Source organism: Tachypleus tridentatus, chromosome 8, assembly GCF_004210375.1.
Source record: "Tachypleus tridentatus isolate NWPU-2018 chromosome 8, ASM421037v1, whole genome shotgun sequence".
Lineage (NCBI taxonomy): Eukaryota > Metazoa > Arthropoda > Merostomata > Xiphosura > Limulidae > Tachypleus > Tachypleus tridentatus.
In genome coordinates this window covers 148,265,051-148,277,696 of record NC_134832.1, presented here as the reverse complement: position 1 = coordinate 148,277,696, position 12,646 = coordinate 148,265,051, and the positions used below count along the sequence as shown (strand labels likewise).

The 12,646-nt window shown below is 29.1% G+C and overlaps 1 protein-coding gene across 3 annotated transcripts in view; it reads left to right on the top strand.

Moving 5' to 3' along the window:
- Positions 1 to 12,646, top strand: part of LOC143223728 (adipose-secreted signaling protein-like) — a 33,242-nt gene that overhangs the window by 13,105 nt on the left and 7,491 nt on the right. For all 3 annotated transcript variants that reach the window (XM_076452070.1, XM_076452069.1, XM_076452068.1), the window contains exon 5: positions 7,781 to 7,922. In XM_076452070.1, coding sequence (XP_076308185.1) covers positions 7,781 to 7,922 — 142 coding nt within the window. The remainder of the gene's footprint in view (positions 1 to 7,780; positions 7,923 to 12,646) is intronic.

Here is a 12,646-nt window from a genome sequence, read left to right as displayed (position 1 = left end):
TGGGTTTTACTGGAAGATTAATTGTAATTTAGGAATCACATGAGGCTAAACTTGGAAGGGTTTTACTGGAAGAGATTAATTCTTGTGATTTAGGAATCATATGTGGCTAAACTTTGGGTTTTACTGGAAGATTAATTCTTGTAATTTAGGAATCACATGAGGCTAAACTTTGGGTTTTACTGGAAGATTAATTCTTGTAATTTAGGAATCACATGAGGCTAAACTTTGGGTTTTACTGGAAGATTAATTCTTGTAATTTAGGAATCACATGAGGCTAAACTTTGGGTTTTACTGAAAGATTAATTCTTGTAATTTAGGAATCATATGTGGCTAAACTTTGGGTTTTACTGGAAGATTAATTCTTGTAATTTAGGAATCATATGTGGCTAAACTTTGGGTTTTACTGGAAGATTAATTCTTGTAATTTAGGAATCACATGAGGCTAAACTTTGGGTTTTACTGGAAGATTAATTCTTGTAATTTAGGAATCACATGAGGCTAAACTTTGGGTTTTACTGGAAGATTAATTCTTGTAATTTAGGAATCATATGTGGCTAAACTTTGGGTTTTACTGGAAGATTAATTCTTGTAATTTAGGAATCACATGAGGCTAAACTTTGGGTTTTACTGGAAGATTAATTCTTGTAATTTAGGAATCACATGAGGCTAAACTTTGGGTTTTACTGGAAGATTAATTCATCACTTTAAAGATTTAATTCATATTAAAGAACTTTCTTTTTCACAGTTTCTGAATTCATTATCCCTCATTAGAGGATAGAAAATGTATTTAAAGACACTGTTAAAGAAGTAAGTTGTGTGATTTCTCACAGGAGGAGGAGAGAAAGGTTGCTGGATGGTGGAAATGTGATTTTTATGTCAATCATTTTGTAAATGAATGATTTGCATAGTGAAATTCTGAATAAAATAAGACAGTTTATGGGAGAAAATATTTAACTGTACCTGGAATTAAATGATATGCAATGACTTATTAAATTGATGTTTTTTTACTGGTTTTTGTACTTACTTGAACAAGATAAATGTTAAATTGCAAGTTTCAGGAAAGAAAATAGACATCATGACCAATAACATCATAACCTTTGAAAAAAAACATAAAATATATTAATGCAGCTTGGACCACCATAATCTGACTTATTTTCCTCAACTGAAAACTCATTTTGATGTTCTGAAAAATCATGAGGAATCTGAAATACAGAAATTAAGATTATGACCATTGCAGGAACTTTTTCATTAAGATTTTTGGACTTTAGACATCTTAAAGTAAACATTCTAAAATATCCTGGTACTGTACTGCTAAACAGTCTAAAGCTCCTATATTTGATTGAATTATATTAAGTAATTTTGAAGTGGAATTAATTTAATACAGTCTCACATAGTTTGGAAAGCAAAGATTGTTGGATTGAGGAAGAAAATATGAGAAATGGAACATCAACATTTGACTGTGTTGTGTCAAATGGAAAATGTGAGGATGAGTTTATTAAAGCTAGGAACAGTTTGTCAGTAACTTTTCCTAATTTAAAAATAGTTACTGTGGCAAATTTATGATTTTTTTATCCACCTGTGAAAGCTTGTTTCCAGCTATGAATTATTCAAGCAATAAACATAACGATGAAAATTTAAATTACTTTAAAGATATCTAATTACCTACCTATTATTAAGAAAAATTACCCTAAGAGATTCAACAGCAAACTTCACACTAACTAAGTAAGCTGCTTACCAGTACAGTATTGTAGTAGTAACAGACATAATAAAATGTTTAGATGTGGTGGAAGTTTTCTGTTTTGTTTTAATGAGTTTTGACACATGGCCCTGAAGAGGTTTTCCATCCCTGGGATACATAGTGCATTTATGAAAGTATTTAATATGTGTATGAAATTGGACAAGATTTTAATAAAGTTTACAGGTCTTTGGAACACAAAGAATCAGATTGTTTTATTGTTTTTATCAAATACTTGTTAATGAATATATATAGAGTAAGTGTTGACTGCACTGAGTGCAAAGTTATTTTCATGTGAAGATTTAAGTTACTTTTATTCATCTGAAAATTTTCAAATTTTATTTGTATCACCTCTGAAACTTCCTAAATAGATATCAGACTTTTTTGTTTTTCCAGTAAAACTGTATATATATTTGGCTTTTTCTTCTCTCCTAGACAACTGCAGATTATAACAGAAAACTACAGTTGTTTACCCTAAATAGTTTAAAGCTAGTAACACTGTACATCTTTTTATACATAGTTGTATTGTCTTTCGAATTGTGTCTAATTAGTAGTTCTGCCATGACAGTTGTAAATCACTTGGTGAATGTGTAGCTTACATTACCATATTGAATGATATAATTTATCATGATTTTCTCCCAATCATACCTCGTTCAAATGTTTTATCATTGTTATTATCATTTTCCATTATCTTACCTAATTTAACTGTACCTAACCTAACGATTCTTGATTTTTACAATTTAGTTATTTTTATAACAGTAAATAAAAATATATGTGAAAAGAAATGTAGTATTTAAGTTTGATCTCTTTTTGCTGTTTGATGCAGATGAAATTTAAGCCTATTTTTTTGTAATTATGGTATCACTTCATTAATAATTTTTATGTACTTAAATAATGGATCTATGAATATAGAATAATAACATATGCAAAGCTAATGATGTTCTGTAATTATAATAATTTAACTGGCTTTCTAAGTAAGACAAGAGGGGCTTAAAATTATTCCATTATCAGCTAGGCCTGCACATCACAACATCAAGTTTCAAACTGATGACGAAATTAATGGCCTAGCATAGCCAGGTGGTTAGAGCACTTTACTTGCAACGTGAGGATCACAGGCTCACATCCCTGACCAAACATGTTTGGCTTTCACCTGTGAGGGTGTTATAATATTACAATAAATCCCACTGTTTGTTGGTAAAAGATTAGCCCAGGAGCTGGGGATGACAAGCTGCCTTCTCTCTTGTCTTTCACTGCTAGAGATGGTTAACACAGATTATCCTTGTGTAGCTTTGCACAAAATTCAAAAGAAATAAACAAAATTAACATTGATTAAATTTCATTAAATAGATTAAAACTTTGCTGTTCTAAATGATATAAAATGTCAGAGAGAATTATTGGTAAATTGTAATAGAGGCTATGTTGAAAATGGACATAGCAAGTGCATCTGATTTTCTAGATTATGACTTTGTTAACAAATAAAATTGAAGACCTAGAAATATTAATGCTGATAATGAATAATTTGTGTTAGATTTCATGCTTTAAAAAAGGAATGCTAAATGAATAAGATAAAGGGAAAGACACAGAGAATAACTATCATAATTATCATACCTGTGGAGATTGAGGATCTATTTAAAATAATTTGTTTACAAAGTTAGGAAATTAAAACTTGTGTTGTAAAGTTTGATTTATTAACTGCATATCAATGTCAAATGTATTTGAATATGCTGATAATAAGTTAACTTGGTTGAATTTTGAGTGCAACTCTGTAAAAGGTTGTGACTCAAATGCTCTGACCTTCTACCAGTGAGAGGGTTAAGGGAAGTGTCAATAAACATCTAAATGATAAGGACTGGCTTTGAGTTTGTTTTTTAAAATAGTTTAATTAATAAACAACATTGATAGACCAATAGCCTCCAAATCCTTTTTTGTGCATCATCAGTTGGATTTATACTTTCCATGTTGAAAGCTGCTAATAGACCAACAGCCTTCAATTTCCATTTGTACATCCTCAGGTGGATTGTACTTTCCATGTTGAAAGCTGCCATTTCTTCGACTATTCAAACTACTGAAGAATTTTTGATAAAGTTTGGTACATTTATGTATATTCTGAAATTACCTGTGGCTTTCCAGTTTCAAATTTGCTTTAGAAATTCTGAACATTTCTGGTGATCATGTGGATCTCAAAAAGACATTGTCAAACCATTTTATTTTATTAGTGCATTATGGTCTTCTGGTTCTCTCCTCAAATTTTATGTGGTTGTTTAGAAGACATTTTTTTCTTCAGTTTTGAAACAAAAGACTTCTTTATAACTGTTTGTAGAACTGTGTTTGAATCTGGTTTCAAATATGTGTCAGATTAATGCAAATTATTATATAGACGTTTCTTATCTCTTTCGCACCTTAATTCTCAAACCATGTTGTCTTTTGTTTTTAGGTCACAAATATAAGATGACTTTTATGTATATTATTCTAATATGAATAAATTTCTACTTCTAAGTACCATTTGAAAGTATTGCATTATTCATCTAATTGTTGGAACCAAATTTGGAGAGTTTGCTGGACTTTTTTTGTTTTAAATTACTATTCATTTCATCGTTTTGTGATAGTTGATAATATCTTGACACAATAATAATTCCAAGATGCCTAACTTGTTTGTGATATAACCATCTTTATTACCCACCAGACTGTTAGGGACATAATGCTTCCAAAATAACATTTTTTGAATGTTAATGCAGTTAAATAATTGAAAAATGACCTGTTTGTTGGGTAAACCTTGCTTCATTTTGTTTAAATCTGGTCCTTTTCTCTTATAATAGAACACCTGTCTAGTATCATGATGTTGGCTTAACCAAAGTCCATTTTACACTATTCTTTACTTTATTGCTAAGAATGAGCTGTGAGTTATTTTATTCCAGATGGGCCATTACTACTTTTCAGTGTGGTTGCTTTACTATTATGTATTACTCCAGAAGTATGGTTTTGTAATTAAATCCAAATGTATTGTGGTCAGCAAGTATTGCCAAGTGATAAATCGATGCATTCTAATCATTATAAATTTGTTTTACAACTTTGCATATAACTAGTTAGTATTAAATTAGCTATATTAATTACTGGGTAATTTTGATATCTTTAGGTAGTTGACTTTAACCACAATTGAAATGTGAATATAGTTCCTCTTTCTCTTCGTTATTTCCATCTGCCTCGTTTCAATAAGAATAATTTCTTACATAAACAGAAATTAGATGTTGCATTGTTAGGTATGAAAAGTCATCCAATTCATGGTTTAGAATCTCAAAGATCCTACAAGTGTTTTAAAACAAATCTTAATGTGATACTTTGTAGTGTGACATAATGGTTTGTTCAAGAACTGCTAAACTCCACAGTAAATTGCTATGCTACAATTCTGTCTTATGGATATCTTTTTTTTTATTCTGTGTTAATTTTTAAAATGTAGATTTTATACCTTATTGACAGAAACCCTCTTGTTTCATTTTTATTTTATTAAGTTCATCAGAAGGTTTTTGTTACATTTTTATTTAATTTTATATACAATTTTTTTTTTCTGTGCGATAGCTCTTTCCATGGGGGTTTCAATTATTTTGACTGACCTTGTAACCATTAGGAAACCATGAAAGTATTCTTACTGTAACTTTTAGTGTGATTTAGCAAGCTTATAGTAAACATTACAAGTCTGTTTGTAAACAAAAATCAGGTTTTTTAATTAAGCATTTTTACCAGTGATTCTTCTGTGAATATATGAAGTCACAGTGTTGACTGGTCTGGGTGTAAGATTTTCATATTATGAATAAAAATGTTTTCATTAATCTTATATTTTTAACATTTCTTTTGCTCAATCTCTTAGACCTCCTAACTGAATATAAAACTATTTATTTTTCTGTTACTTTCTCTATCATAGCTGTATGTGATTTGACCTACTTTGTAACCACCACAAGAAATACAAAATAAATCATTATTTTGTGTTCTTAAATGTGTGAACATTGTACACAGACAATGACACAGTATTTACTTTTACAGCTTAAGGTAATATATTTTTTCATTTAGTGTTTTTTTTTTAAATTTAAAGTTGAACTTTGACCTTTTCAGACTACAGCAGTATCTATTTATTGTGCCAGATAGTTTTGTGTGAACTATGAATCCAGTTACAAGCTCACTAATTTCAAATTATATCATTGATCACCAGTGTTTTACATATTTATTTAATTTAAATTTACTTATGATAAGTTTTAGTCAATTTTTACAATAATAAATAAAGAGTTAAAGAGTATACTTAAAAAATAAACTTAGTATATGCATTTGAAATTCATGTTTCCTTCAAGATTTTACACTTGTGCAAATGTAAACTTAACATTATAATAATGTGATCTTCAAAATTTTTTTTTTTTAAATTCAACTAACCAACTTAGAATATGAAATATATAAAATAGGATATTCTAAAACATGTATACTTTATCTCGCTTTCTTACTAAGGTTGGCTCAGCATGGCCAGATAGTTAAGGCAGTTGACTCATAATCTGAGGGTCGTGGGTTTGAATCCTCATCGTACCAAACATGCTCACCCTTTCAGCTGTGGGGGCATTATAATATGACAGTCAATCTCACTATTAGTTAGTAAAAGAGTAGCCCAAGAGTTGGCAGGGGGTGGTGATGACTAGCTGCCTTCCCTCTAGTCTTACACTGCTGAATTAGGGAAGGCTAGTGCAAATAGCCCTCGAATAGCTTTGTGTGAAATTAAGATCAAATCTTACTGAGGTAGAAATGACTTAAAATAACTCTAAAACATGGTTAATTAAGTAAAGCTTCAACCTATACATTCAAAGAAAATCATGCGAAATGTTGAAATTCGTTTATTCTAGAAAAACAGTCAGTTAATTAAAATCTTTACCTTTTATTGATTAAAAATAATACAATAGTAAACATCAGAGAGAATTTATGATGAGTTTTAAAAGTGGAATACTTTGTAGGAGACATGACCTTTATTTTATTGTCATGTTTTTGACCATGGTTGTCACTTGTCATGAGTGCAGAAACAGATATTGACCTGAAGGAAATGGTGTTTTACTTCTACCAACTACTTTTTAAAGATAATTAACTCTATCAATAGATAATTAAAAACACTATTGTGTATTGTTCTACCCTTCTATACATCTATAAAAACACAATTAATGTTTTTTATAGTCACATGGCAAAAATGTTGACACATTTTCCACAATTTTGACAATTATGGAAAAATTGTTGGACCCTGCTACATTACTGCTTATATTTTCATAAAACAAAAAGCTTTCTCATTACAATCTGACAGCTTAGCTCAAGGATAAATGTGCTATGAGTGAGAAATTTCTTGGAAAGTTTCAGTGCTTTGTAAAGACAACAGAAAATGTAGAATTTGAAAGTTTGGACTGAAGAAGTGTTATGAGAAGCAGAAAGTGGAGCTTAGTATTTATTTATTTATATATGTACCTTGAAAATAAAAGTTATGCCTTGTTTAATTTAAAACGTGATGTGTAATTTATGCTTCAGTCTCATATTTTTGATATATCTTGTTAATAAAGTATGATTAAATTTTGAATGTTACTTTAAAAGGGCTGTCCTTTGCAATAGAGTTAATTGTTTTCATACAGTAACATTATTTTTATGTATGTGATTAGTTCCTGTGCTGTAGTGTTTTTATCTGGTTATTTCCCAAACTACAGTCATTATGTGATTATATGTAATTTTTCTTACTACGGTATTATTTTTCTTTACATCTCTGTTCTTCCATACTGCAGTGCTTTCTTCCTTCATATGTTTATTTAACTTCCATATTCATGGTATTCATTACTGTAAATGATTATTTTATTTCCCAAGCTACAGCATTCTTTACTTAATATTATTATTTTAGTTTTTCCATATTGCAGTATTCTGTCTTCTTATTTCCAGTAAATTTCACATTTTGTTTTAGAAGTTTTATGAATTAAAGAAAATTCAAATCAGTATGAAACGTTTTGAAAATTTGTAAAATGATCACATTTTTTTATTCACTTTCAGATTCACCATAGATATCAGGTATCTTTTGTGTTTCACAGCAGAGAGACAGCTGGTCTACTAGCTGTAAGGAGTCAGAATCCTCCAAACTTAAACTTAAGGGTCACTGACCTTTGTCCTGTGGAAGGAGCACATGAAGGACCAGGTTAGATGAATAGTGTCTATAGTTTGGTGATATATACATGATTGTATCACTTAATTTTTCTGAGTCCAGCTAGTTTTCATACAGTTTTCAGAATTTGATGTTTTTTTACCTTTTGTAGAAATTTGTATATGAAACGTAATTGTTTAAATCACAAGACAGATCTACCTTAACCGGTAAGAAGTGTAATTTCTAGCTGTGGCAGTTGTCATTAGCACAGCTAGGTCAGTAGTAGAAAATTGTAGTATACTGTTCATGACTCCTGGTTTGTTGTTCAGAGTCTACTGTCTTCACAGATGCGTCCATAACAGAGAATTGAGTAGTTATGAGCTGTGGTCTTGAATGAAGTGTTTTCACACTTGTGTTTTCAGAGTCTCAGAGCTTTCTGTGGTTTTAAATTGAAGCACTCTATTTCTTGAACTTCTCATTTGGTAAATTTACATTTTTTGTAAGCATCTGTTTGATTTTTGGAGATGAGTTTAAAGAAGAATAGCTGCATCAAAACCAGTCAGTAACTGTGGCTTATTATCTCCTGGTGGAGATTTTACATAATAATATGTGTACAACACAGAACATGTTAATATGTTGACTATCCTCGTGATAGCTGTACAACTTTAGTGATATGTTTATGTAAGTAGGTCTTAATTTTAATACTAAAAATAAACAACATTAGTACACCAAATTCATTATTTATCTTTAATTAGACACTCAGCATTCTGGTGTACACCTTCTTCAGGAGCATTTCACTAAAATACAAACTATAACTGATGATACAAAGGTTCAAATGGTTAGCAGTTCTAATAACAACTATAGTATGAATTTTGACATGTTAAGCAGTAGAGCTTACTGGATGGTACCTATAGTTATAATTATTTCCATTTTTTGTTATTTCAACCTGTAACTTTGATACAATTTTTGTAGACAGAGTTGATGTGTACCAGCTGTATTTACTAGTCTGTGACTTCAACATAAAGAATGGCTGGTGTGGATAGTGTTTGTGTAGCTTTGTGCAAAGTTCAACAAACAAATAAGAAAATAGTTTCCACCTGTATATTTTAAACTTAAGTAAATGATGTGACTAAAATTCAGTATCCATATACTGAAGTAGCAAGTATCATATTTTATATAAATTTGATATGAACAGTGACTAAAATTGAATGAACAGTGAATGTCATAGCAACATTTTTTAAACTACAAAAAGAAAGAAACTTTAGTGTTCAAAAACTAACCACAGAAACCTGAAATTTTTGAAGTACAATGCACTTGTAAGTAAAATCCAAAACACTCGAGAATGCCAACAGTAGCTTCTAAATGTTAGGGTTTAACACTATCACTGTAGGTAGGTCAAAATGCATATGTCACAACCTTGTAGAGAGTTACATTGTGTAGTTAAGCTGCTTTATTATCATTATATGTAAGTTTGGTGTCAAAATGTGGCTAATGAATCATATTTTAATATTATATAAGTTCTTAATTTTATAAGAATTTTTTATAAAATTCTCAGTTGCTCCTAGTATAACATGTGTTCTCTGGTTCTTCCCTCTTTAATTTATTTACCATCCTTCTGAGAAATACAGATCTTTAACATAATCTCTGGTTCTTCCCTCTAATTTATTTACCATCCTTCTGAGAAATACAGATCTTTAACATAATCTCTGGTTCTTCCCTCTTTAATTTATTTACCATCCTTCTGAGAAATACAGATCTTTAACATAATCTCTGGTTCTTCCCTCTTTAATTTATTTACCATCCTTCTGAGAAATACAGATCTTTAACATAATCTCTGGTTCTTCCCTCTTTAATTTATTTACCATCCTTCTGAGAAATACAGATCTTTAACATAATTCTCTGGTTCTTCCCTCTTTAATTTATTTATCATCCTTCTGAGAAATACAGATCTTTAACATAATTCTCTGGTTCTTCCCTCTTTAATTTATTTATCATCCTTCTTAGAAATACAGATCTTTAACATAAATTACTTATTACAATATACATTATTAAAGCAAAACATAAGTTTTATGTCCTTCAAATATATTTATGTAGCCATAAACTAAAAAATTGGGCCAACTTGCTGCACCCACCTCTCACATCCTTTCTTTCACAGTTACCAATAGTTCACTCTGACATTTAATACTGTATTACTTATAACTAATAGAAAGCCATAGTTTACTATGTCAAGTTACATATTATATTACTTTGTTTTTAGTACAGAGTATTTTCATTTCATCTTCAGTGTGAGATTTTCCCTTGTAGTATCAAGACTGAAAAGCTTGAACTAAGATTTAAAATTCACTTATGTCTCAGTTAGATAGCCAGAAAAATTATTATGATAGTTATAGGGCAGTGTTTGCTTTGTGTGTGTTACTATTCTGTGTTCTAAAGTACATTATTTAATTAAATAAAAATTACTTAATATACTAGTACTATCAGTATAAAAAAAAAGTCTTAAATTTCATTGGAAACTAAGAGCATAAAAACCAGAGTTCACAGGTGACATATTTCTTATTTTTCATATTTATTATTTATTTATTATAAAAGTAATTAAAATATAAAAATTAGGAACATATTAGGTTAGGTAAGATAATAAATAGTGAATAGTTTGTGCATTATGTGATTCAATGCAGTATTTTGAGTTGCATGTTTACTGAGTGATTTACAGTTTGTATAGTGAGATAATTAGTTTATGCAGCAAAAATGCAAACAAATGTATGTCGTTACAAGAGTGTTAGGCTATTTAGGATAAACAGTTGCAGTATCCAGTTAAAATTTGCTGCCATTATAGAAAGAAAAAAATTTATTTCATGGTGTTTTTTATGTTTGTTATGTTGGTTACAAGGTTGATCAAATCATTCATATGCTTGTAGAGTTAGTATCGAGAAAATAACGTGAAATATAAAGTTTATTTATTTAGTAGGTGTTATTGGCTACACAAATTAAATTTGAAAATTTTCAGATGAAGCAAAGTATTTTTAATCTTAACATGAAAAAATCCTTTCTACTAGTAACAGTTAGCACTCTTTCTCCACATATTCACAGACACATGTTTTGTAAAAACACTTAATTAAAAATTCTGATTTTGTGAGTATAAAATACTTGTAATGTTTACAAAAAGCTTGACAAATTTATATAAGATACATAAAACATATTAACATGTGGTATGTTGAATGAAGCATTGGTTCAAATTATGTTTATGATGTCTAAGTATAAAGTCTTTAGTTGCTTACAAATAAGGAACTGATATTGGCAAGCTAAAATATAAAATAAGAACCACCTATCTTTTTCTATTTGCTGAGATATTGCTACATTTACTGAATCAAATACAGTGGCTCCACCCACCTCTTTACATTTTAGGAGGTACTTGCTTACATGCATCTACTTCTGTCTGTGACATGTGAATAATCAAGTTAAAGCTCAGAATTCTTCCTAGTGACTTTCTCAATCAATCAGAAGTATTTGGGCAGAAAATTATCTCTTTTTATGCTAGAAATCAAGCAGTTTGATAAGACTTAAATGAGTTGAAAATACCATAATTTGTTAGACTCAAATATAGCTTAGTTCTGAAACTTGATAAATTACAATAAAATTCTGTGCTACTGATATAATAATTTATAATTTTTTGATTGTTCAAATATATTTTAATGAAATCAAATGATTATATCTAAATGAATAAACAAAATCATGAGGAAGGACTGCATTAAAAACAGTAAATCCCAACCTCTGATTATTTATGTTATAATCATGAAATGTTTTTGCAAAACTTTTTAAAATATGCTGCACATTTTAAAAAAACAAGAAGAAAGGGTACAAACTATAATGTTGGATTATATATACATATATATATATACAAACTATAATGTTGGATTATATATACATATATATATACAAACTATAATGTTGGATTATATATACATATATATATATACAAACTATAATGTTGGATTATATATACATATATATATATACAAACTACAATGTTGGATTATATATACATATATATATACAACTAAAAACAATTATTTCATTTCACACTCTCCACTTCCAGAATTTTATAAAGCTTAACAATCTATGGCAAGTAACAAATGAGCACAAAGTTTCAAACTAGAAGAAATAACTTATATTTATTTCCTAATCTTTATGATGGCTACCAAGTTAATCAAATAGACTCAACCCACACAGATACACAGTAGTGAAAATAACAGATAAAATATAAATTTTTTACCTAAACAATTTTCTAATTATTTGGAGGTTTTAAAGATTTTACTTGTGAAATTTGAAAGTGTTTTTTAAGCATAAAAGTATTTTTAATCATAAAATGAAAATTACTTTGCATGTTGGATAGTTAGTATTCTGTAAAAAACAATAAAATAGTAGTATGAGAAAGACATTGCTTAAGAAACCTTATAGCTTAATAAAATGATTTGTTATTTTGCAGACATTTGTGTACTAATAATCTGCAAAATTTTGTGAAGATCAAACACCATAAAAAATCATTGTATAATTTCTCTTGTAGATAGTTTTGTGGTTACAAGCTGGGTGGATTCCACCCAGCTTGTATTGATATGGCTATTGCGTAGATAAAATCATTCTTTATATCATTGTTTCAAACTTTTCTTGCACTAATTAAGTTTTCATAATCCATAAACGCAAAAGATATTTGATTCTGTTGTCCCAATTACAATTTTTTTTATTTTTCAATTACTAATTTTATACAGACAAGTCTTCATAAA